Source organism: Heliangelus exortis, chromosome 3 (genome assembly GCF_036169615.1).
Source record: "Heliangelus exortis chromosome 3, bHelExo1.hap1, whole genome shotgun sequence".
Classification (NCBI taxonomy): Eukaryota; Metazoa; Chordata; class Aves; order Apodiformes; family Trochilidae; genus Heliangelus; species Heliangelus exortis.
In genome coordinates, this window is record NC_092424.1 from 81,494,038 (window position 1) to 81,519,790 (window position 25,753).

At 38.4% G+C, this 25,753-nt stretch overlaps 1 protein-coding gene and 1 long non-coding RNA gene across 4 annotated transcripts in view; one reads left to right on the top strand and one right to left on the bottom strand.

Annotated features, from left to right (window-relative positions):
- IBTK (inhibitor of Bruton tyrosine kinase) overlaps window positions 1–12,238 on the top strand; it is a 50,314-nt gene extending 38,076 nt beyond the window's left edge. For 2 of the 3 annotated variants that reach the window (XR_011725365.1, XM_071741482.1), the window contains exons 25-29: window positions 1,101–1,259; window positions 3,407–3,559; window positions 9,365–9,433; window positions 9,566–9,698; window positions 10,876–12,238. Coding sequence is in view for 2 of the 3 variants with exons in the window: in XM_071741482.1 (XP_071597583.1) it covers window positions 1,101–1,259; window positions 3,407–3,559; window positions 9,365–9,433; window positions 9,566–9,698; window positions 10,876–11,001 (640 nt within the window). In the remaining variant the exon portion in view is untranslated. The remainder of the gene's footprint in view (window positions 1–1,100; window positions 1,260–3,406; window positions 3,560–9,364; window positions 9,434–9,565; window positions 9,699–10,875) is intronic. The other variant, XM_071741483.1, reaches the window with a different exon arrangement.
- Window positions 1–23,466, bottom strand: part of LOC139795044 (uncharacterized) — a 71,960-nt gene extending 48,494 nt beyond the window's left edge. Inside the window, exon 1 of the long non-coding RNA XR_011725367.1 lies at window positions 23,418–23,466. This is a non-coding gene — a long non-coding RNA (uncharacterized lncRNA). The remainder of the gene's footprint in view (window positions 1–23,417) is intronic.
- Between the last annotated feature and the right edge of the window lie 2,287 nt (window positions 23,467–25,753).

Consider the following 25,753-nt stretch of genomic DNA (forward strand, 5'->3'; position numbering starts at 1 on the left):
ACAAGGCTATTATGAATTTTCTTAGTGGTTTAGGCAATTCGGTCTTTAAAACAAGCAGAAAAGTTGTCCAGTTTATTTTTGAATGGCTTTGTTTACTGCAGTTCATTTTGGTGTTTTTCTGTGACTGTGCAAGATTTATCCCTTTATTTTACTCTACTCTTGTTAGGTCAGCTGCTGCAAAAGCAGATCTTAGCTGCTGAAATGTAAAAGAGCAAGCAGACTAGTATTTTAAATCACTGGCCTGCTCTGCTCAGCTTTCCTATTTCCAGCCAAAAAGAACTGGCCCTAGCACTTTGGGAGATTATTTGTGGACAAGTACTTTAATTAATCCTAAAGTTTGCTTCTTTTCTTGAATTCTCTGAACTCCCCCAGCAGCCGTGTCTGGATATTGACAGTTCTTCCTCAGACAGGATCAACAGTGGTCCTTAGTCAAAGAAAGATTCTCAAAACACAGGGAGATAAATGTTTATTTTCAAGAGGCAGTGGGTTAAACTTGGTGTTTCTTAACTGGTGACGTATGGAAAAGAACTAGAAGGTGACTTTCGTGACCTTTGAAGTGTAACACTCTTGTACAGGAGAGCTAGGGTAGTAGTCCTGAAGCCTGGTTAAAGGGATGCTGTCTAGGTAGATTAAGGGGTGTCAATAAAACAGTCAAGACTGAAGAAGCCAAGTAACTTACAAAACAAATTATTACAAATTGAAAAAAAATTACAATATTGTTTACATTTCCTATGAATTAATATTTTTTATTAAAGGGAGCTAAGTTTTTTACGGTCTCTAAAAATTAATAAAATTAGAAAACTGTCTTTATCTGGTATAAGTCCATCTCTCTGGGACACTTCCTATTCTGCATGTTTTCATTTGTAATGGTAAAAAATGGTTTTATGATGCTTTTTGTTCTTTCACTCTTGATATTCATTGATCCTCCTTCTGCTCCATAGTCATCCAACCCTCTCCCATCCCCCATGCTCCCTTTTTGGCACTCTAGACAAAGTGTTTCAGTTTAGGAAAATTAATTTCTCAGTTCAATTCGCAAGATAAAAGAAAGTCAACTCAAAGGATGCTGATCTTACATCACTTTTTGCATTATCAATTCACAGCAGAATGGCATCTCATGGAATCAAGCTTTCTCAGAAGCAAAGGAAAATGATTGCCCTGGCAGCAAAAGATAATGGATCAGTGACTAGCAGCATGGAGACTACTGCACTAATAACCACCCCACCCCCACCTACAAAAGTTGCAAAACTAGGGAATGCATGGTATGTTATAAATCAAATTTTACTTCTTTCTTTATGGAGGGTTTTCACATTGAATAGTGCCATAGAAGCAATATCTTAAATAAAAATAGCCTAAGTTCTGTTCATTAAAGAGACGAGCATTAAACTATTTGTGTCTGTGTGTTTGGTAGTCATTTAAAAATTCAGAGGATGCAAGGAAATGCAGTGCTTGCACTTTAACATTCTTTGAAATTTTGCTGTAGTAAGTCAGAAGACTGATTGTGGCCTGTGTGTGATGTGTTATTTGCAGATCATATCAAAGTGAGATATAGAAAAAGAAGGTTGAGTCCAAGCCCTGAAATTTAGTCAGAAGAGGTTATTCAAAGCCATTATGGATACTGTGTCTTTGTCAAAAACATAATGAAAATTTTAACCCTTCCTGGTTGAAAGGTGTAGAATGACTTTGGAGTAGAACAAAAATATACTGAAATCACAGTTAAAAAAGTTACCTAGGTGGCTAAGAGCTGGAGGGAGTGATGGTTCTTAGAGTTCTTAGGGTGGAAGGATGCTTAAAGGTTTTAAAATTACTTTTAATGCTGATTACAATTTATATGTCCAAGTTCATATCACTGTCCAATAGAAAAATGGCTTATAATTTAATCAATGAATGATTGAACAATGAATGAACAGTGAATGTAGTGAGCTACTAGCCCAGTTCATCTTTTGTTCTTGACATTTGCAGTTGGTATCAGATGAAAGCAAAAAGGCATAACTGTAAAAGTTGCAAGCTGTGTAAATTTAGTGGCCTAAATTAGGATAAATACTGATGAGCAAGCTCTTGAGGTAAATGGTGGGCAATTATCCCCCCTTTACTGTTCAAAAAGGTCTAGACTTTGATTGCAGGTTGCTTCTGCACTAGTGAGCCGATTTCCTCTCTCTCTACCTGTTCTGTGCTTCAGTGGAAACAGAGATTGCTGCATACCCACCACAGCCATCCTATTTTAAATGAAGTCTGTAGGCAGTTTAGCTGTTTTAAATGCTGCTTTTGTATTCGGTAGATTTCAAGGTAAAATAGAACTCTTGTTTTTCAAAGGATAGGCTTATTTTCCAGAGCCAGAGCTGTTTCCCTCCTGTGTCTTTTGGCTCTCCTTCCTTTGATCCTTTATGTGACTTGGTTCCTCCTTCCAGAAAGAAGAGTAGCAAGCAGCTGCTGGAATCTTTTCTTATCTGCTCCTCTTCTGTGAGTTCAAAACAGACATGTAGCTTGTTAGCTATTTAATGAGTGCATGGAGAGAGAAAAAATCACAACACTAGCTGGATGAAGATAAAGTAGCCTGGTTCATGGCAGTTGTTGCTTCCTGGGAAGTGTTCTGTATCAAAAGGTTTAGGGTAATATAGCTAGAACTGCTTGCTTCTTTTCTCTGTGTACCTATTCTTTCTGCTGTGGATGAATGTGTTATAATCAGCACCTTGAGTCTGAAGTGCCTGTATATTTATCTGAGTTTCCACCTAGGTCTCTTGGTGTGCTATTATCTTATTTTAGAACCATAGTAATTAACAGTATTATCCTAGAACATAAAAATGGCAAAATAGAGCTGGTGTTCAAAGTATTTATCAGTGATGTACTGGAAAAACTGTGGGAGTATGTTGTAATCATTCCAAAATCATGCATTATAAATGGGAGAGTAATTAATTCTAAAATGGTATTCTGCATCCAGTTAGACACTAGAACAAACTTTGCTTCTCTGGTGAACACCATGCAGTATGTTTAACCTTATGTGATTTATGATAATATTTCTAAAGAATACAGTTAGAAGAGGTACAGAATGTCTAAGACAAGGTGTGAAAATAAAATTGCTTTTAAAAGGATAGGTTGGGGGAAGAAATAGATGGAGGGGTGGTTTTTAGCTTTTGTTTTGTTTTCCTTCTAATGAAGTTTCCATATTACTGGCTTGTTCTGTTCTTACAGTTTAATTGTTTTAAATGTTTTCCTCTTTGACCCAAACTGGCTTATTTTACCAAATTGGTCTAGCAGGTAAGATACAAAAGCTAATATTCTATTTTTATTTTTAGTAATTGGAAAGGCCCTCTTTGCTATCTGAACCATGGGACAATATAGAGTCTTGGAAAGTACAAGTATAAATTGAGTTTTGGGGGGTTTTTTTTGTTTGTTTTTTTTTTTTTCAAAGGTCATCTTCATTACATTCTGCTTTGCCAAAGTCATTCCGTGATCTTGTAATGGAAGAAGAAAAATGTATGAGTGCAAATAATTCAGCTGGTGCTGGCATCAAAAGAGCTGGATATAAAGGAACTGAGGATTCATCAATCCAGAACACCACAAGGTAAGAGAGCAGCCTTTTCCGAAATGATAGAACCACAGTACCCTGTCTTCTGCTGAAATAAGAAAAAAAAAATGTGTAAGGATTCTTCTAATCTTAAGGATTTTATGAACAGAGTTGTCCTATGAGTAGGAAGCTTACATGTCCTGGTTTGGGACAGGATAGAACAGATATTTTCTGTCTCATGGGATTTTGTTAGAGGAGAGAAGTAGGAGGGATTTGGAGAGTGTGTTTGATGGGTGAGTTTTTGAGGAACAGAGGGTTAAAGCTGAAGTTACTGCTAGAGATATAGGGATACAAAGCATAAATCTGCAGAACAGGTATCAAATTGTGTTACTAGCACAATAATAAAGCTTTTCATCATATGGGAGGTGGCACTTGCTGGTGATAAGGGAATGGTGCTGTAAGTACCTTTGCCAGAGTGTCTCTGTGATCTTAAGGTCATCTCTTCTTTCTGTATTGCTCTGTCTCAAGTCTGGCCAGTCTGTGTGCTCTCGAAGTGAGTTATTTGAGCTGAATCCAAGCCTAATTGGTTAGCTGTCTGAAAATGATTCATTAGCCTAGTGGGAACCTAGATGACTAGATTAACTATAATCACTTGGAAAAAATGGCACTTCCAGAACTATTTCAGGGTATTTTGAACTGTGTCTGAAGGTGCTTATTTCTCTCTATTAGGTATAGAGCCTAGGTGACCAGTTTATCCACTGACAGTTAGGATTTGAGTTTCTAGTGTGAGGTAATTTTATTCTTTGGCTGTTGTAGTAGTCTCTGATTTCTGCCTGCAGCATTCAAGGGCTATTTCTGTGAAGAGTAATTATCCACAACCTTATCTCTTCCTTTTTAAAGATAGCAAATTTCATGTGCATAAAGCATAAGTAATCCTCATCTCTTTATGTCAAATTTGGACATAAAGACACTGGTGGGATGCTGAAGATGCTTATATGGCTTCTGTTCCTGCTCTGTCTTTTTATTTTGGATAAATTGTGCAGTAATTAAAGTGACAATTTTTTAAAATGTCTGCATAAGAGTTTTGTGATGGTTGCATAAACATTCTTCCATATACTGACACTTTCCAACTTAGGCAACCCAAAAATTTTCTGTTGATGAACCATGTCATGAATGTGGAGATGTGAACTGGACTCAGACCAGAGGCAGATCAGCCCAAAAGCTTGGCTGTGAGGATGTGGCTGTATTGTTTTCCAGGGACAGCTCAGCCTTGGGAGTTCTGCTGTGCAGCTGTGCATGTGTAGCTCATACTCCAATCAAAAAACGTGGGCTTGACATGACTTAACTTTGTTGTGGCAGCCTGGGTTGTCTTCACTGTGCTACTCCAGGGAGCAGTGAAGAGTCTTGGAGGAAACAAGTCTTTGTGGCTTTGTGTGGGAATGGCCTAGTTCTGGCAGAGCTTATAATGAGCTAATAAATAGTACATGACTCAAATGGTACAGAAAAACCCAAGAGATTCTGCAGGAGACCAGGCTTTGTGTTCCTTTTCTGAGAGCAGTCATTAGATCAGGGAGGCACTGGACCTGAACTGGCTTCAAATGAACAAATCCTCAAGAAACACTGGGGCAGCTGAGTGCTGGGACATCTTAGTGGCTGTGCAGGAGTCATGGCAAGTTCAGCCAACTGAGTTAATCAGGTTGGTTCAGTACTGATGATACTTGGCTGGTTTGTTTCCATGCAGAACCACTTATGTCTCTGCATCAGTCATTTATTTTCAAGACTCCAGGCTTCCAAGTTCTATATTTTTTAGGCTTTTTTTCCATTTTTCTGTGTATGCTAGCTTCCCATTTCCTGCCTGTTCCATTTCTCCTAGTTATTTTGATGCCAGCTGAGGAATTAATCTAGCATGTTGAAATATCTGCAGTTGATTTAATATTTGGACTGAGTATCTAGCTAGGAAGAAACGCAGATGGATGTATGTACAAACAGCTTCAAAATATCTGAACTGCTTCATACAGTTTAAAGCCACATTTAAATTGAAGGAGATGTCAGAGGTATTTAAATGTATCTTTTAATTGATCACTAGACTGTGCAGTGACACTGCAGCTATTCATTCCAAGTTTTGGAAATTCTATTGTGGTGGGGTTTTTTTTTGTGTGGTTGTTTAGGGTTTTTTTGTTGGTTTGTTTGTTCAGAAGTCTCACTTTGGTAAGAATTTCTTAACTGTAAGAAAAAAGGTTTCTTAAGGATTTATTTATTGTAATGCTGTGAGTTCTTTGGATTGTGACTGGGAAGAGGAGCATAGCTGTCAAATGGGCTGGATAGGTGTTGGTTACTGTCAAATGTGCACGAAGTTGAGCATCATTAAAGCAGGAGGAAAAAGAAAAGTTGAGAGAACACCTGAATTTAATAAGTTGGACAAACATGTTTAATTAATTAAACCAAGCAAAAAATTGCCTTAATTTCTTATTTTCTTCCTTCCTTTTCTCTGGTTCTTTTCTGCTTTTTATGTAATTTTCTTTCTGAAGTGCAGTAAAACCTGGAAGATGATTTGTATGGACTTCCAGTCCCCTGCTCTTGAAATCATAGAATAATTTAGATTTTCTAGTTCAGTCTCCTGGTCAAAGTAAGCCAAACTAGATCACGTTGTTTAGGGCCTGATCCAGTTGAGTTGTGACTACTTCCAAATATGAAGTTTCCCCTACCTTTTTTTTGGGCAAAATGTTCTAGTATGGGTTTTCTGTGGTTTGGGGTTTTTTTTTCGATGTATTGAAATTTCCTATTTTGCTTCTTACTGCTTCTTAAGAGGCAATTAAGAGCATATTGCCTCTTAATCTTATCACTGTGCACCCTTAAGAAGATTCTTGCTATGTCTTTTTTCTACCCTCCAGTTAGGTAATTGAAGAAAGCAATGAGATCTCTGCTACCTTTTTTTATGTTTAACAAAACTCAAAACTCAGTTCTTCCTGTCATGTTCTCCAGCCTCTAAATTAAATTAAAGTCAGTCCATTTACTCAGTGCATGTTTTTCAGATTGAGTATAGGGATACAGTAACATGTCAAAGGCCTTGCTGTAGTCAAAGAACGTGGCAGCCACTGCTCTCTGCTTGTTTTGCCTGTTACCTATCACAGCAGACAGTCAGGTTGCTTGGTCACAATTTGCCATAAATCAGTGCTGGCTGCTCCCACTTTTTTTTTTTTTTTTGGTCCCACATGAGCTCAGGTATTACTTCCAGAAGGATTTACTCCTCAGCCTTCTCCACAACTGAAGTGAGACTGATCAGTCCATAGTTCCCTATATCCTCTATGTTGAAAATAGGTATAACATGTAGTATTTTCTAGTTGTCCTGAAACCTATGTGCTTGGTTGGTTTATTTTTCTTCTTCCTAAGGTAGAAGCCCTTCCTTTTTGTCCTGCACATCCCTCAGTTGTTCTGGCTCCAGCTGAGTACTTCCTCTTACACCTCTGTCTCTGTACACCCTTTGTTCTCCTTTTTGTCTTCGAGATGAAAAACTCCCAGTGCAGTCTTCACACAGTCTTTTTTTCAGTGCTTCTGAGTTTCCTTTCCCATTGCTTTGTTCCACAGTCATACTGTTCATTTTTATCTGCTGCTAAATTAATAGCATCTCTTCATATTGTCTGTTGGTTTGATCTTTGCTGCTTATTGTGCCCACTGATGGTAACTTAGTTACATTTCTCTAGTTGACTTATTCTCTAAGATAATTATTAGCTCAACTCTAAAGGAAGTAGGTAGAAGAGCTATAAGAAACTTGTTAAAAAAAATACATCTTTATCTGGCACTTGACTCAGTATCTTACTGAATTTCTATATTTGTTTGTCACACTTACCTGGCATGACCTGATGCCTTCTTTGAATTAAAATAGGGTTCCCTAACTTGGCATTTTTACCAAAGATAAACCAGAAAATTAGTATATTGCCTTTTTTTTTTTTCCTTATCTTTAATTTTTAACAATTCTTCAACATGAATGGAAAAAGCACTGCATATTAATGAGGTTAAAAGAAAGGAACTGTGTTGTAGAATGTTAGAGAGGATTGGAGAATGTTGGAGAATATTCCTGAATATTCTCTAGTATTCTACAACAGAACTGCAGCTATATAGGTAGTCTGGACAGTGGTACAGCAGATCTGACCAATCTTGCCATGAGAGCTGTTGTTTCATGTGTCAGTTCTTCTATAGCTCTGGGGCAGTGATTATCTGGCTATGTCCAGTCTGAAGAGTACCACACCCTGGTTTCCTCTCCATGCAGTGTACTGTTGGCTGTCCTGCCAGTATCTGATATGATTGCCACTAGATGAAAATGGAAAGGAAACACTGTTGTAACTTAACTCTGCATTCCTGATGGAAGCACAGAAGGAATATGACCTGGCAGGTGAATCTGCTGGGCTTAATTCAAGGGAGTGACTTGAAAATCCAATTTTATGCCCTGGTAGCTGTTGCTGCAGATACATAGTTGTTGGGTTTTGGGTTGTTTTCCTTTTGTTTGTTGTGGTTTTTTGGTTGTAGTGTTTTTGGGGTTTTTTTGTTTGTTTGGGGGGTTTTTTGGTTTTTTCTTTTTTTTTTTTTTTTTTTTTGTGTGTGCGTGTGTATTTGGTTGGATGTTTTTAGTTTTTTTGTTTTTCCCCTGAGCAGTTAAACGTATGTTGTTCATTCTGCTCTTCTAGAAGTTGGCTGCTTGGTGGGCAAAATGATGTTTTGTTACAAAAAGCTGGGCATGGTTCATTTAAAAGCTATTTTTTTGATGGATGTTGCATTTCAGATTTTTTTGAGATCTTGCCCTCATTGCTTAGTGATAGGAATCATGGTTCTTGTTGTCCTTGGAACTGTGTTCTGGGGAAAATATTCCAGGCAGAGAACTTAGCAGTTACTGGAAGTCTGTTCGCTTTCTATAGATTTTTCTTCTTTTCTAGGAGTTTGTGACCACTTACAGAGGATTACTAAAGCCTTAAAGAAAATTGAAACTTGATTTATTGAAATACCAACACCCTTAAGAGTTTTTTACAATACTGTAGAGTAATGCAAAAAAGTTCGCTAGCATTTCACAATATGCTGTAGTATTGTTTTAGAGTTTGGGAAATTGCAAAAGATGCCAAAGATAGCTATTAAATAGTGAGAATATTCTCCTCTCTTTCTACTGATCTAGGATTTTTCTGACAAGTATACTTTTCTCTTAAGACATACAGTATACTAAGTGTGACTTGTTTTTATTGAGAGCTTAACATTTTGCAACTGAATAAAATATCTTCCTTTTGGGAACTCTATTGATATTTTAGAAAAATTGTTTTTCAATTCAGTTAATTCTATTTTTATTCTATTCTTATGAATCTGGGAGGTGGCTGCAGCATTACGTACTGAAAGATTATGATTTCTGGGCTTACACTTGTGGAAATAATTTACTAGTGCTATTGCAGCACTGGTTCTTTCACATGAAGCACTTAATTTGAATTCAGGACAGCTTGGAGTTTTTTAATCCTGAATCCATATTCTTTTCATATTAATTGCAATGCTGCTAGTGCATAACTCAGTTGACTATTTTAAATATAAGATACAACTTACTAATTTTTTTTTAAAGTACACCTTTGTTCCAACGCTCAAATGTTAATAAATGTCAGTATTAATACTCAAGCTGAAAAATCTATTAAGTTCTAGTAGTCAGGAATGACTCAGGGTAGACATGAGCATCCGTGTCACTTCCTGTCTCAGTACCAGACTTAAAAGGCAAATGCAGGATTGCATCCTAATGCTTTATTCTGGTGAAACCCTAGACATCTCTAATTGCCTACAGTATGAGGTAGGAGAATGCTCTGTCAGTGACTTTGACTCTGCTTTCCTTCCTTTTTCCAGGTGCACCACCAGAAGTAGCCCAGGTCTGGAAGACCATGTTCTGGATTCTCCACAGCTGGAAAGTCATAAGTAAGTTTGACAGTGGCTTAGATTCTGTTGCTTGTTTTGTGTGTGTTGTGCTCACCTTGTTCTTGATGTTAATTCCTAATGTCCTATTTTGTTTTTTTGTTTGTTTGTTTTGGTTTGTTTTTTGTTTTTCAGTCCTTGGCTAGCAGCATCACCAACTAACTCTCCTGTCATAGCACCTGTCATGTTTTCAGCTATTGTAGAGGAGGAACTCCAGCAAGAAGCAGCACTTATTAGAAGCAGAGAAAAACCTTTGGCTTTGATCCAGGTAAGTTAGTGCAGCTATGTCCAGGCAGCTGCAAGGATGGAGACTCCATGGTCTTTCTGGAAAACTTTGTTCCAGTGTCTTAACTACTCTCATACTAAAAAAGATTTTTACACTTAAAAAATAAGTTCTGTATGTCTGTGCCCATTGCCTCTTCTCCTTTAAATGAGGACCACTCAGGAACCAACCTTTATCACCACAAACTTTCAAGAATATTTAAGAATATTTTTGAAAGTGGGCTTGCAGTCATGATGACCATCTCTGATCTCGGGGGCCTGTGTTTGCTGAAGGCCAATATTACCAAGATGAAGAAGGCTGTTAGTTCCCCACCCTTTTCCATGTCCTTTGGCATTCAGCAGTGGGCCCATATCATCTTTTTGTTGCTGTAGGAGCCTTTTTTGTTGTCCTTCATGTCCCTTGCCAGATTGAACTCCAGATGACATTGACATTACTGTTTCTGTGTGCTCAATCTTCCGGGTCACCTTTTTCTGCTTTCAGTTCTTGTATGCTTCCTTTTTGTTTGAGGACCTCTTTTTTTTTTTTTTTTTTTTTTTTCTCCACTCCATGCAGGACTCCTGCTATGGTTCTTTGGCTTCCTTCTCATTGGCATGGAACATTCTTGTGCTTGGAGATGGTGATCCTTAAAATAAATCAACTCTTTAGGACCCCTTTACTTTCCAGGGCCATATCCCATGATTTTTTTCCAAGCAGGCCCCTGAACAGATTATAGTCCTCTCTTCTGAAGTCCCAGGGGGTTATCCTGTTGTTTTTCTTGTTCCCATTTCTTGGGATCCTGAGGTCCTCCATCTCATTGTCATTGCAGCCAAGGGTGTCCTTAACCTCCTCATCCCTAACCAGTTCTTTATTTCTGAGATCCAGCACAGCATCTCTCTGCAACAGCTCCTTGATAATCTGTATTTGGAAGTTTTTACCAGTGTGAACCTCCTGGAGTGCAAGTGTCCCACTGTACTGATACCAGCAGGTATCACAGTGGCCTAAGTTTCCCTTGATTAGCAGGGCTTGCAGACATGAGGTTTCTTCAGGTTGTTTGAAGAATGCCTCATTTACTTTTTCTTCCTGATTAGTAGGTCTGTAGTGGGCAGGCATTCAGGAGAAGTCAGTTCATAACTGGTGTGAATGTAGATCTGACACTGACGTGTGTGATCTCTTATCTTTCCAGATTGAGGAGTGTGCTATTCAAGATTTACTAATCCACTATGAAGCTTTTGACAACCCTGATGAATTTGTGACTGTTGAAAGGGCTCCTCAGGGACCTATAGCAGCACCAATATGGAACAAGCACTAATTTGTACTCTTCACAGCCCATGTTGTATGTGCACTTCTGAAGTTCTAATTCTTGTTACAAGTAGAGCAAGACTGGAAGAATAGGAGTGATGTAATTTTTAACATCAGCATTAAAACATTGCACATAATCACTAGTTTTTTGGTAGAGAGAATGGAAATAATTTGTTCATGGTGTCCTTTATCCACAGTATATATTAAATGTATGTTTTGAGAGAATTCCCTTAACAAGACTTATTCCTAGTAATGTTAATGACACTGTAGATTGGAAATGCATTTGCTAATCTTAAATTGTGAGGGTTTTTTGTTAAATACACAGGTGGCTGAAAAGTGAGTGCTTACTTTGTGATTCAATGTAGAACTGAATGTGCACAATTACACATCTTTAAAGTTTGGGGGGATGTATGTACTTCAGAGCTTTCTGGCACATTGGGAATATTGGAAAAAGTTTGCACTTGAACTTAATGTAAAAATCACAGTTTGATAATGCAATTTTCCTTAAGTTATGTGTAAGTACTGGTTCTCTGATTGTTGCTGCCAGTGGTTTTTACTGTCCTACTCCACAAGGAACCTCTGTGCTGTACCCGAGTGCTCTGCCATTGCCTGCTCAGTTCAGTTGTGCATGTTTCTTCACTGTTGTGATTCTGGCCCTTGAGCTGTCAGCTGTGCTGTGAAGCACACAGTTGGATAGAATATGGTGGCACTTTGTGAGCTCATCTGTAGTCTTATTCTGGTAAAAATGGTACAGTTTTAGAACCACTGTGTTTTAAGGTACCATTCACTCGAAGTGCTGAGGAAATAAAAGATCTATGTATTCATTATTAAAGCTGTAGGAACGAATGCTTGACTCGAATTTGCAAACACTTAACCTTCAAAGATTATCACAGGTGGCTTTTTGTGTGTTCCAAAGTTCTCTGTGCCTGGTTTAAACAAATTTATATATGTATAAAAAAAAATGAAAAAAAGAAAAAAAAAAGTAGCCTTATCTGCAGTAATCTGTCTAGTTTGTCTGTTTGTGTAGGTGTGTTTGAACTTGTACTTTTTCAATAGTGTCAGTACTCTGGGAAAACTGGAATGGAGACAGCTACAGAAGGTGAATGTAGAGAACTGATCACTGTGTGATAAAAGAGGTGAATCCTGAAAAAAAACCCTAATGGTTTCAGGTCAAGCTACACCAAAAAAAAACCCCACAAAAATTGTAAACAAATGGCAATAAACCATCAGATCTTGATTTACACAAAGTTAGTATATTTTTATGTGCTGTCTATATATAATCAGCTCCTTAGGTAACTGTAGAGTAATCTGAAAGTGTTTCTTTTAACTGTGAGACAAGAACTGTAGGAATTTTTAAGGTACACTGGCAAAGGGATGTGTAGTTTTAATTCTATTTTAACTTCTGCTGGTCATTCATTCACTATATTGCTGACAATATTTGCATTAAGTACTTTACTTGATGCCCTCCAGGGCCTTAAGGTCTGCTAAAACTATCCTTCTCAATTAAAAGAAAGCTTTTGTACAGTGAGAAATAGCTATAAAAGCAGTGGGCCTTTCCAGGTATGAATTCCAGTTGTTCTGAAATACAAAATTATTGTACAGTTGCTAATTTGCATTTTGGTCTTTTTTTGCCCAAATTGATTAGAATGTGCAGTTTAAAATGTCATTCTCCTGTCATTTTAAGAGGATTTTTGTGTCCACTGTGCAGAGGAACCTGGCTACTTGTAAGTACTGGGTTTATTGCTGCAGTTTACTAATGCATAATCATTGGTTATACTTAATATTTATAAAACAAAGTGAGGAATGGTCAATGAAATTTCCCTGAAACTGAGAACATTTTTTGAACTGGTATGTTAGAACAGCTTAAAGTTAAAGGCTAAAAGGTATCACAAAAAGCTGGGTAAACTTAGGTTCCATTTTCATTTAATTTCTTTATAACTTTGAAATTAATGGAGTTTAAAATGTCTGAAATGTACCTTAAAAAATGCAAATTAGGGTGGAAGCAGAAGGAAGAATTTCTAAATCTCTCAGTTATGGTACACATGAAAACCCAAACAAAAACCCAGAACAAGGCAGTTACCAACAGATATAAATAACTTTCTGTGGAAGTAGTAGAACTTTAAATTTTCTTCAGTTCTGTACTTTACTTTAATACTGGGAAAGAATAGCTTTTGATCAATGTGAAGTCAGTTTATATTTCTGTATAGACATGAAAATTGTATCATCATTGTGATTAAAACCAACCTCCTGATAACTGCCCAGTCCAATCCCTCTTGCTCAAGCCGGCCCAGCCAGAGCAGGTTTCTTAGGCCCTGTCTGCTCAAGTTTTTCTCCAAGGACAGAAACTCCACAAGGTTTCCAGGGATCCCCTTCTAGCTCTTGAGCCATTCTCCCAGTAAAAGGCATTTTTATATTTAAACAGAATTTCCTTTATTTCATTTGGTGCCCTTCCTTGACTGTTGTGCTGTCACTGGGCACCACTGAGAAGAAATTGTCTTTATTTTCTTCCCTGCCTCTCCATCAGGTACTTGGACACATTTTAAGATCCCACTGAACATTTTCCAGGCTGAGCAGTCTCAGCTCTCCCAGCCTCTCCTCATATGTTAGTGCTTCCAAGATCTTTGTCAACCTTTGCTGGGAAATATTTAGGGGTATTTTAAAAGTTTTAAAGCCTAGGCAATCCTGTCTGTGTGTTTTAACTATGTAACAGTAGGTCAGTGTTCATTTAGTGAATGATCTGAGAGTTGTGACTCAGTTCAGTGGTAGGTGAAGCAGTGATAAGCTGAAGTCATAGCTTAAGTTGTTATTGCCAGGTATCCCATACCCAAACATAGCATTTAAAGAAAAATATTTTCATTGTGCAGTTCTTTTGCACCCGGTCTACACAAGCACCAAAAATAATATTTTAGTAGTGGTTTTTGGATACCTGCATGGACTCACTTTGCACTCATGCTGCAGCACAAGGAGGAAGGGAGTTCTGTGAAGAGTCTCCTGGAAATGAAGCCACTCCTCAGGTGAGCTGTCTTCTTTCTTCCAGCAAAAGGTACTGCCTTCTTCCCCCATTTTTTTTTTTCCTTTTCAGAAATACTTATAGAATGCTGCTTCTTTAGCAAGGCCTGTCTCTTTCCCCCCCTTTTTTTCTCTGCCATCTGTTAAAGTAAGAAATTGAGCAAAGTATTGCAAGGGCTTCAGATAAGGTTTAGTAGGAACTAATACCAACACATTAATACAATTTGAAGCTCTGCTTTCTGTATCAGCGTTGAACAATTTGCCCCAGTTTGCCCAAGTGTTGCTTGAACCACTTGTTTTTCCCCCTGTAATTGGGGTTACTGAAATGCTAACAATTCCCTGCTTTAATGCAATCTGCATGGATTTCAGCCAGAGTCTGAAACCTGAGCTTGGGCCTCAGGGCAGATGCTAGATGACTAAACTCCTGTTGTAGTCAGTAAAGTGTAAGGCAATGGAGCCAGGGGAGTGTGGAGATTATGAATTGGGCTCCTGAGTATTGGTCAATGCAGATCTCCATAGGTTCTGGTGCCTGCCTCAGCTGGGTCTCCACCAGTTCAGTTCTGAGGTGAGAGATTTGGAACATGAAGGTGCCTGAACTTGCACGTCTCAACTTTAACAAATGGGTAGATCTTGATAAGTGCTTTTGTGGAAACATGTATCAGTGTATATCAAATGTATAAGATTTGTGCAAGTGCATTGCTTTGGGTTTTTGCTTCTAGAAGAGTCTTTTTGACTGGAAAAATCCAGTTAAAATGAGACCCCTCTGTAGGATCAGTATTCTCATGGGGTGGGCGTCTGAGCAGGGAAAGCAGTGTTGTTCAAATGTAACAGGGTTCTGAGGGAAATGTGGTCTGATCATGTGGTCTGAGATAAGGGATGGTTCTAAAGAGATAACCACATTCTCCTCTTTGATCTTAATTTAAAGGGTTCTTTGTATTTTAAAGCAATTCTGCAGACCAATATAATTTTAATATTAAGGGGGTCAATTTTTCCAAATTTTGCACAAGCTTTCCACATAGCAAAGGGAATAAAGTTGTTAAAAGCCTGACTGTGGGCTTTTTTTTTTTTTTTCCTCATTTCATTTGCATAAAGGACATTGCTTGCTTATCTTTTTTTCATGCATGTGAACAAAAGAAAAGCAAATTTATGCAAATTAACAGGCCCACTGCATTTGCTCTCAAGTATTGTTGGGGAAAAGCAGGATTGGATTCCCAACTAATTTCTCAGGGTGCTAAACTGTTTATAGATCCCTGTGTCCTCAGACTGAAGCAGCATTCAAGTAGAAGATGAATCTTTCTTCCTCATGCAGTCGTTTCACCGTCCTGTAGCTCTGAAATACATCACGTACATTTGTCAGCCAGTGAACCCCAGCTACAAGGAAATAGCTGCCAGTCTCATCAGTGATGTGGCTGGAGGTGGGAGGCTGCCAGGTGCCCTTTGCTTTCAGCACAGCAGTTGGATCTGATATGTGAGGTTGGCCGCGATCCCTGTACGATAGGTGAAGAGGTCATGAGAACTGCAAAGGGAGCCCAAGCTACCTGCTCAGCTCCCCAGAGTCATTGTGATTCATCAGCTGTGACTGTCCTGCGAGCTGACTGGGCCTCGAGGGCTATTTTCTGTCTGATAGTCCAGTTTTGTTCTGATGGGGACCCTACCCAGCACTTGTGCTAAATGTCATTTCTGGCAGCACAGCGCTTCGTGGTGAGAGCTCAGCTCGGGCCATCTGGTGGCACAACGCCTGAACAGCAGGTTATCTGTCAGCAAGAAGAACAAAACGTAAAGAATTTATATTAAATAAACTTTACACTGTGTTTTCCTTTTGCACATGTACAGCTGTTTTTGTGTGTCCTGCCTTCTGTATGCTGTCTTTACTGTAACAGAAGGAAAAACCATGCAGCGTCTTCACACCGTGTGTACTTTAAGATGTTTACAAGACACACTGCCCACACTTGTGCACACTGCAAAGATGAAGCTGAGCTGTGAGGCTATGAGCACAGTGGGGTTTTCTGGATCACATCTTTCTATTGCACAAATAGCTGGTAGCATCCAGGCTGAAGAAGAATGTGGCTGTGTGCACGTGTGTGTTGCCATAATTCTTCATTTGCTTTGTTTGCCGTTGCAGGATTGAGTTATGTTGCACCATTTCAGCAAATACAGTGCTATCTCTTCATCTTTATGTACTGAGAGGTGGTGAACCTTTTCATCTGAACTTTATCTCTCCACTTTGCAAATGTTAACAATTAAGCCTCAATGTATTTGTTAGGCACAATAAAAGAACTTTTATCCAGCTTCCAGGTGATAGCTATGAATACACAAGTAATGAGTTGGTTAGTCTAAGGTTAAGCAGGAAATTTATGGTCATGTCCTGGCAGAGAATCTGGAAATATCATCTTCCATTTGCCCATTTCAGCCCTAGGTAGAATCTGTAGCTTCTCTGGGATCAGCTCTATAAAAATTGGTCTCAATCAGAACTTCTTAGCTTTCTCTGACTCTGTCTCTGCTACCTGAGAATGCTCCTCTGGGCTGCCTATTCCTGTTCTGAGGGGGCTACAGGCCCTTCAAAAACTGGTCAGGTTTTATATATCTTTTTTTAATATTTCCAAGTTCATGAGCAATTGCTAGTCTTGTAAACTAATGTTCTTACAAAAAGCACTTCACCTGCTATTGGCAAGTCCATGATGTTTGTTACCTGTGAGTTTTAGTGTGATGATCCCATTCTGTACAGGGCTGGTGAACTAGTGGGACTGCTGGTGATGAATTCCCTTGGGGAATTCACACACTAATGTTAAGGTAGGCAGCTGCTTGGAGAGGTGATGGACTGTGACATGTCTAAGGGGGAGCTGCAAAGAGAAGAAAATTGAGTTCACATCCTCTGCATTTTTTTTAGAGGTGGTATAGTAGTAGTTTCTAGCATATCTATGTATTTCTATGGATTTTTTTTTCATTTCTAGTTCAGTTAATGCCCACATTAAACCTATTATTTTAGTATTATCGAAACAAGAAAGGAGAAGTTTGGAGACAGCTTATATTAATCTCAGTATGGGTATTTCCTTCCAGGTGTTTAACAGGCATTGTCCTTCAGCTAAGAGATGTAAGAACAGTACAAGATGTAAGAGGCAGTAAGCCTCTTTTGAGTCTCTAAAATGCCCCCTAGTAAATCTAGGAAAGCTCTGATCTGAAATTCCTGTCATTTGAAGCAATACAATCATAATTATTCCAATTGTCTCCAGCCTGTTGAGGGCCTCTGGATGGCAGCACAACCCAATGGTGTGTCAGCCACTCCTTCCATGTTGGTGACGCTGTGGCTTTGCTGCAGCTGTACTCTGCCCCATCATCTGGGAAGTCTCAAGGTGCTGAACATTTTTGTGAACTTTGTGGAGATAGAGTTTAATATTTTACTATTATTATTTTTCTAATTTATTGTAAACTCCCTACAAACAGTGCTGTTGCTTGGTTCTAATCAAGAACTGAGGGCTGCAGCATCTCTGGTCTTTTTTTTGCCAGTGGTCAGCCCTGGACTGACTTCTCCTTTCTGTCACGTGGTGCTGGCAGTCACAGTGACCACATCTCTAGCCTGGGGTCCCTCTTGGCAAACTAGTTTTCTTGCCAAAGAAAAATTAAATGTGTGCCCTAGAAACCTTTAAGGGGCAAGCTTTCCAGTCGAGAGATCACAGGCAGCATTCCAACAGTGGGATGGATGTTTGAAGGGGAATGGTCTGAGATTTGGGGAAATACACCAGTAGAACAGGTGAGTAGAATATATCTAATAGTTTATCACACTCCTTTTCATTTGTTGAGGAGAGGGTCCCCTTTTCTCTCCATTTAGTAGATGTTCCACCTTGCCTTCTCCTTCCCCACAGTTTGGCTGGGACACCACTGTTGGATCAAGTGGGTCTTTACTGTTTGTGTTCACCTGAGGCCTCATGATCTACTCACCTTTGTGTTCCTGTGGTACTGAGATGTTAGTTTGGGCGAAATGTGTTGGAGTTCACTTACTGCCAGAGGCTTTGCTCACATGTTTCTGCTGTTTTGTGAGTGAAAAAGGAGCTTTCTCTGTTCACCACCCAAATCTGCATTTGTATGTCCTGCTCATCTTTTCTACATGGAGGTGTGGCTCAGGAACTCTGACATTTTCAGTATTATCCTTAAACAATAGTTTAAAGTAGATTACCCTGACATTAATTGTATAAACTTGTAAAATATGTACTGCTATTACTGTGTGTCTGTGCTTGTAGCAAGGTCTTGAGAGGATTTTCAGAGGCAGAAATATGAAAGTCCAGCAAGCTCTTAAAGCTTTGTCAGCATGAATGCTAAATAGGGAAGGACATTAATTTATGAGATCCTGAAGGCAGTCCAATTTGTGAAGGACTTACCATTACCATTATAAGATGGTTATACTGGAGATAAGGAGCTCTGAAAAGAAGATTTCTGTACCAGCTATTTTTAGGCAAGGAAACTGCAGGAATTTAATCTCCCTGTGTAGGCACTGTAATGAGGTGAAAGGAGCAGTTTAGTGAACTGGAAATCAGTTATTTGCTTTAACACATTTATATTTGTTGCTGCTATCTTGTAGGGCTTTTGGCTTTACCTACCTGTGTTCTCCTGAGGGGCTGTGAGGCTGTTTGCTTTAGTCTCTAGCTACAAAGAAGAGAAATATTTTGAAAAATCAGTTTTTTTGAGGTGAAATAGTTCTCTGTGAAACCTAGCTCCTTTAGACTACTACTTTACAAGCCTTTTGCATGGAAGAATCATCACCAGCTCCCACTTCTGCAGTAGGCATGTGGCTCTGTGGAATTAACAAATATAAAAATTCTACTGTGTAACATGGACCTGCCAATTCTTGGACTCTCTGTAGCCAGAGAGAACGCTGCCGTTCACTAAACCATGATGTATGGATTATGATTAAGTTTCTGGGTTTTTTCCCTCCCTTTCTTCCTCCCTGAAGTAAAATTACAAATGAGAAATGAGAGGTATAGAGACATCTGCTCTAGTTAGGGTTGTATATCAGCAGCTGTGAACAATCTTCCCACTTGACTCACAAAATTTGGTAAAGCAGGAGTAAGATTGAGTTATGCCTTGCATTATTTTATTATTAATAATAATAATAATAATAATTTTCAGCAAGCAGGATGGGATCAACAGCTTTCTGTTGGCAATGTCACATTTCCGTCAGTTCTGGCATTTGGGAAGAGGCAGGAAGAGTTTTTCATTCTGTAAACATTACTAACAGCTCACAGCAGTGAGCAGCACAGGGGGGAGTTCAAACACATTGCAATTGAAAGATTTGGCATAGAGGAATAGCTGATGATATTTTATTTAGTGAGAACTAATTAATAAATGGCCGTTGTGGAAGAGGGAAGATATTATGAATAAGTATTTAACACTTCTTTAACTCATTAAATGTGGCATCACAAAGCTCAGTGTTGTATGTTTGTAATGCTGCTTTGGACTCTGGAGTAATATGCTGGCATCCAACAAACTCAAAAATTGGCTTTTTGACTTTTACTCATCTAAATATTTCTAACATATTTGATAACATCTTCAATAACATTTTAAAATTTATTCTCCTGCGGACAGTGTAATGATTATTAATTTCAGTTACAGGATGTTACATTCCTTTTAGCCTTATTGAGCACTTCATGGGGAGAAAAGTTAAAGTTTAAATTTTGTGAAGTTCAAGTGTAAAGCAGAGGTGGAAAATAAATTCACAGAGTCTTACACCCTCTTGAACTATACACGTAGATTATTTCTCTTGTGGCTTCTGATTCAGATACCAGCCTGCCAGACCTGTTTTCCTAAAAATATCTCTGCACCTTGAAAATCTTGAGGAAGTATGGTTGCTTCTTCATGTAGTCATCTCTGGTGATGCAGCTCTTCTACAGTTCAGCTGTGCTATGGTTCTAGGTGTAAAATGTCAGGCCTGAGACTTTGCAGTGTCCCTGGCATTCCTCTATCAGTTTAACACAAATTGGATCATTTTTAAGACATTTGGCATCAGGCTGAAAGGGGTAAAAAAAATAAAGTTGCATGTGATTTACAGTATTACACAAGACTGACTGAAAAACTGCCTTGCAGCAAAACAGTACTGAGGACTAAGTTAAGGTTTTCTGATGATATTTTGATGGTAAGTGCATAGTACCAGAAAGCTTGCTTGAATTGAAAGGAGGAAAAAAAAAAAGAATTATTTTCTCATTAAACAATTTTATGTTGGCTTAAGCTCAGTAAGTGTATTCATTCACTTTACAAAAGATTAAGCAATATTTAACTAGAATGAGCGAGAAACAAAGAAATGGAAACAGGAAAGTTGCGTTCCAGTTTATTATTTATACCAGAGCTTTGTCACTTGTCATGGGAGGTCACAGTAAATCCTAGGTAACAGAATGTGGATGTATAGGCAGCTGTAAAAGAGCAGGATAGAGAGCAGATTGAAACCAGGGGCCAATTCCCTTCTCCTGTGCCTCATACACTCATGTTGATGATAAAAAATGCTTCCAAAGAAGCATGATAAATTCCAGGCAAAATTAACTTGATCTCATGTGGCTAATAGGTAAATTGCCCAGTAGGCTCTTTCAGTTGTCTCTTGTTCTCTGTGAGACAAGAATGAGACACCAGAGTGCTGTGTCCTGGTCCTATTGCTTCTTGTCCTCACCAAATAAAACATCCTGAAAGTTGTTTCCAGTTTCTTTATGTAAGCTCATAGCAGCCTGTATGGGAAGGCTGCATAACTTGTCCCTCTGTCACATTTGTTTGAGAGAGTAAATTTAAAACAAAATAAAATTCTGTTAGGGAAGTTTAGCCAACTTTATTTTCTATTGACAAGTGTATAACAATCTTTAACCTGAAAAGCTGCAGCACTCTCCAAACTAATGATAGTGAAGTGGTCAGTCCTTCTATTCTTGAGGGAAATAAGAAAAAAGTCTTCCTCATATGTAGCAACTCATCCCAGCAAGGAAGATTGATGCTGACAAAGTGTTGTTTGTATTTCTGGTAGGCTTGGACTTCTTAGGCACTTTAGATCATGACCTTTGCAATCACCTCTCTAACTGGGTTATCAGTTCTACTATTGTTTCTGTCTGTAGACATGCTGGAGCCAGTGAACTCCATAGATAATATGCATTTGATATCACATGATGAAAAAGTTTGGCATTAATGTTATGGAGTAAGAGTTCTCAACTCAAAAGTGCACTTTTTTCCTTTCAATTAAAAAAAAAAAATAATTGCATTATCTGGGATTTTGATGGAAGATTTTGGTTTCCTCATTATGTGATGGTGATATGGTGGAAATGTGATATGCCCATATATCTACAAGATCCCTGCAAGACAACAGCCTTTTTGTGATAACTCTTCTGTTAAAGTGCCTTTGGTTATTTTTCTTTACATCAAGACTTCTGTGAGACCAGCAATGCTTGAAATTCTCTGTTTTGACTATTATTTCATATTATAGAGGTATATCCATGTAATTGTACAGTAACATTGTTCCATGAGCTGCTGCTAGTGCTCTGAGCTGTCATTATCTTTTTGCCACCTAGCTTGACTTCTGCAAGGACCATGACCACTCACCTCAGAGCCCTTGGCTGAACATGGCAATTTTGGTTTTTCAGAAATAGCCTTCTCTGTGGTGGTGACTCTGACTTTTGACAATGCTTTTGTTCTTGATGATCCATTCTATCTTTTAAGTAATGATTTCAAGCTGGCTCAGATTATCTCAGCGATTCTGTCTTTATGGACATAGAGAAAAATACATCCCCTCGTGGAGTTAGTCTGACAGAATAATGAATACAAGTGCCTGAATACCTAAGTTTTATTTTCCCATTTCTTTCTAGTGCTTGCTTTAAAGCTCTCAATTAAGTGGGACAGCTGACACTTTTCTTGATCAGCTGCAAGACCACTCTGCCTTAGCAGTTATCTGGCTACCTCTCTTAAGTGAAGTACCTGTTTTGATTGTGGTATTTTTTGTTAAAATTAAAAAAAAAAACACCAAACCCAAGACAAAACTCCCCCCCCCTCAAAAACAAACAAACCAAAAACCAAAAATCCCAACCCAAAGCAAAATTAGAAATAGACAAATAAACAAAAAACAAAAGTACCCAAACCTGTCCTCACTGGCTATTATTTGCTATTAGTTTTTACCTTCTCTTAAAAATTCTGGCTCGATTTTTCTCAAGCAGGTATTTGTTCTAAGGTGTTTTTCCAAGTATTTCTTGCCCATCTGTTGATAATGAAGCTGATGTGCAATCTAGCAGCCTGCTGCCTTTTGCTGGAGTGGTACTTGTCCTCAGCCTGGCTGATCCCCTGCTGGATGCTGATTGCCTTTTCATTCAGCACTTTATTTTTCAGGATGTGGTAGCTGGCTCCCAGCTCCTATCAACATTTAAGTTATGGTCTGCTAAGGCAGTATCCTGTAGAAGCTTACTCTGTTTGTTGTCTCAGGTGGTGAAAGTTCTTGGAGGTCTTTGAGAAAATCTCAGATAGTTTAAAATCCTAAGGACTATTGCTCTAATAATGCTAAGAATGGGTATCTGAAGTAGCTTTTTTACTTCCTTTGCTGGCCTTTCAGGGCCAGTGATAAATATCTCACTTCTGAACTTGTGGCTGACTCATAATCATTCTTTTTCTCTTCCATTTTAAATGTAGTTGTGTGTCTTAAGTTTAGGACAAGTAAATTAAATATATGCACTTCATTTTAGCTGGAAGCTTTGGTGACTTTTCCACCCTCACTGAAATGTCAATCTTTATACATTTTCATATATCTAACTGTTGTCTATAATAAAGACCCCATTCTCACCTTATTGTCGAGTTTTAATTTGTACTATTTAGTACAGACTTTAGTGTGGAAAAAAAAAAAGTGTGATTTTCTTTCTTTGGTTTCTGATTTCCTGTTCATTTATTGCTGTCTTATTTTTACTTGGGGCTAACAAACGTTTAGTTTTTATTTTTGCTTTTCATTAATGTCTTTTGTGAGAAATCTCAGGGTCACATCCAGGTATATTTGTTTCTGAAATTCTTGACCTAATGATTCTGTGTATAAGATTTTTTTCATTAAGTTTTCTGCACAACATCACTAGGTTTCATCTTTTTGTTCTCTTTGCATGTTGTACTGTGCTGGCTTATTTTCCATGGGACTTGCTTGGCCCAGTCTGCTCTGTGTATTGTCTCTGTCCCTGCTTAATTTGTGACTTGTGTTTGTGTATGAGCTTGTTTATCAGGTCTGTGCAGGTCTCTGCTGCCTTGTAGGGTTTGTGTCAGCTTTCTGTGCTTTCGTTTCAGCTCTTGCCTCTGCCATTTCTGTAACTTGGGCCATCCATTCATCTCTGGGAGTGGGGTAATTACATAAGTCTGTTTTTGTAGCTTGGCAAAATATTCCTGTGTGGTTCCTTCAGCTTCATTACATTGTTCAAAAATGCCTTTCACGCAAACCACTTTTTTTTTTTTTTTTTTTTTCTTTTTTTTTTTTTTTTTTTTTTATGTGTGTGTGTTTGTATTTAAACTTCTTTTGGAGAATTCCTGAGATTTCACTCCCTCAGCCCCTGTAATCTTCTGTTTTATTTAAATTCTCTGGCATTTGGTAGCAGCACTTTTTAATTGCAGCTCCTTGTTCTACTGCACTTGGCTCCCCCACTCGCATCTCTCATTATCCAGGGAAACCTTACTTATTTAACATCTTCCATTTAAAGCTCATCTGCTTTGATACAAGAAACTGATCTACTAAGAGATTTGCATTGGTTATATTTTATTTACATGTTCCCTTGAAATATTCATATTATCTGATTTCATGCCTGTTTCTGATATTTTCATCATGCTGAATCTAAACCTCTTTATTGCTTTGCTGCACCATCAAGCCAGAATCACCCTTCAGGTTTCTTCTAGCCTTTTTATTATACCTGGCTGCAAGCAATTGCTTTTCCTTTTTTTTTCATTTTATGTTAATTTTGCTTGGTTTGTGTTTTGGCTTTTTTGTTTGTTTGTTTGTTTTTTAATATAATCTAGAAGTTGGATTAAAGTTTACTATCTCTTCTGCCCTTTGTAGGTCTGTAGAATTACAGTCAGACAAACCTCTGGAAACAGTTTTCTGTTCCCAAAGATCTTTTGCAAATTCTTAGCCAGCACATTCAAAGTCATTTCATACCCACCTGGGTTGCCCCCTCTCTGATAAGCTTTGCTATACTGTCTCATACATAAGTTTTCAGCACTTAGTGCTCATCTTTTAAGTAGCTTAATTAAATATCTGTGGAATGAAATTAAGAGAAGTCAATGAGAATTGAGTAAATTAAGACGAAAACATAAAGGAATTCTGCCAGCACAGGAAAATAAGTGTCTTTCAGCTACTTCTATCAGGAAATTGCCAGGTTCCTGCAATTTGACTTTTGTCCAAACTGGCATAGTTTTGGAGGAAGGGGCTGCAGGTTTCTGTGAGCAAATGCTGGAGGAAGAAGGCTGGAGCTTGGTGTGGGAAGCAGAGCAGCACATTTCTGTCTCACGAGTGGTGTCTGGCCATGCCACGGGCAGTTCAGGGAAAGGTCTCTGCCGAGCTGTCTCTTCATGTGGGCCTGACTTGCAAGACTGTGGTGTCAGAAGAGGCTTTCTCACATGCTCTGTGGTGGTTCAGAGGAGGTCAGAAATGCTGCTTTGAGTGTGGTACATCAGGATTCAAGGTTCAAGAAGGAATAGAGAAGCACAGGGTGCTGCAGCAGGTCAATGAAAAGAGCAGTAATGAAACACTTCAGATTGTCAGCAAGGCTCACGTTTGAGTTTTGCTTGTGCTATAAAGAGTGGCTGGCATCAAATCCTATATTCCTTTTGTTTCCTCTCATCCCCTATTTTTTAAACTATTCCCTACCTTTTCAGTATTTTTGCATTAAAAAAAAATCCTACTTTTCTTTTTCATCAAAAGACTGGAATTGATTTTCTCGACTTGAAAGTGTCAGTGGCTCTTCGAGTATAAAACTTCATATTACCTTCCTTTGTTTCTCTCAACAAAGAAAAATTCTGCATATTAAAATTAAAAACTGTCAACAACTCGATGATTTAAGGATTTCAAAACTCAGCAAGCTTGGAAATGGATATATTAACCTAATCAAATCTTGAGGTATTTGTAGCTCCATGACATTTAATGCACACAGTCTACCATCTGAAAGTCAGCTGGTAGATTTATAGGTCCAGAGAAATATTCTGAGCAGTCTTGTCTCCTGCACTAGTGGGTTGAATTGACTTTGAATCTTATTAGCTTCAGCTTTCAATAATTTGTCACAATACTACTTAAATGTATTTATAATCCCCCGAAGTATAATCTTCAAAAAGTCCTTTTAAACGTGAATATTTGGGTGCCACAATCTGATACAGAACTCCATAGAATTCATAGCAGAACCAAATGCTGAGATTTATACAGTTTCCCTGCTTTTTTCATCTGATTTATTGACATGCACAAAAATCAGAGCCATCCTTCAACCTTATTATATACCAAGTGCTTATGCTCATCTCATCCCTACTTTTCCTTCCTCACTGTTTTCTTGTGTAATCTCTCATGCTAATATATGGCTTTGATTTTTAACTCTATATACATGGTTTTACATAAATGTGTGGTGCATGCACACAGGGTCCCTGTTGCATTCTGAAGTCACAGTGGGTTTTTGGAACACCTCTTGCTGTCTCTGCAGTAAATGGTACCTATGGCTGGACTGGTTCTCTTGTGCAGGTTTCTGGCTGAGCTGGACATGTTACCTACCAAGAATCATTTCAGGTGTGGAAAATTTCAC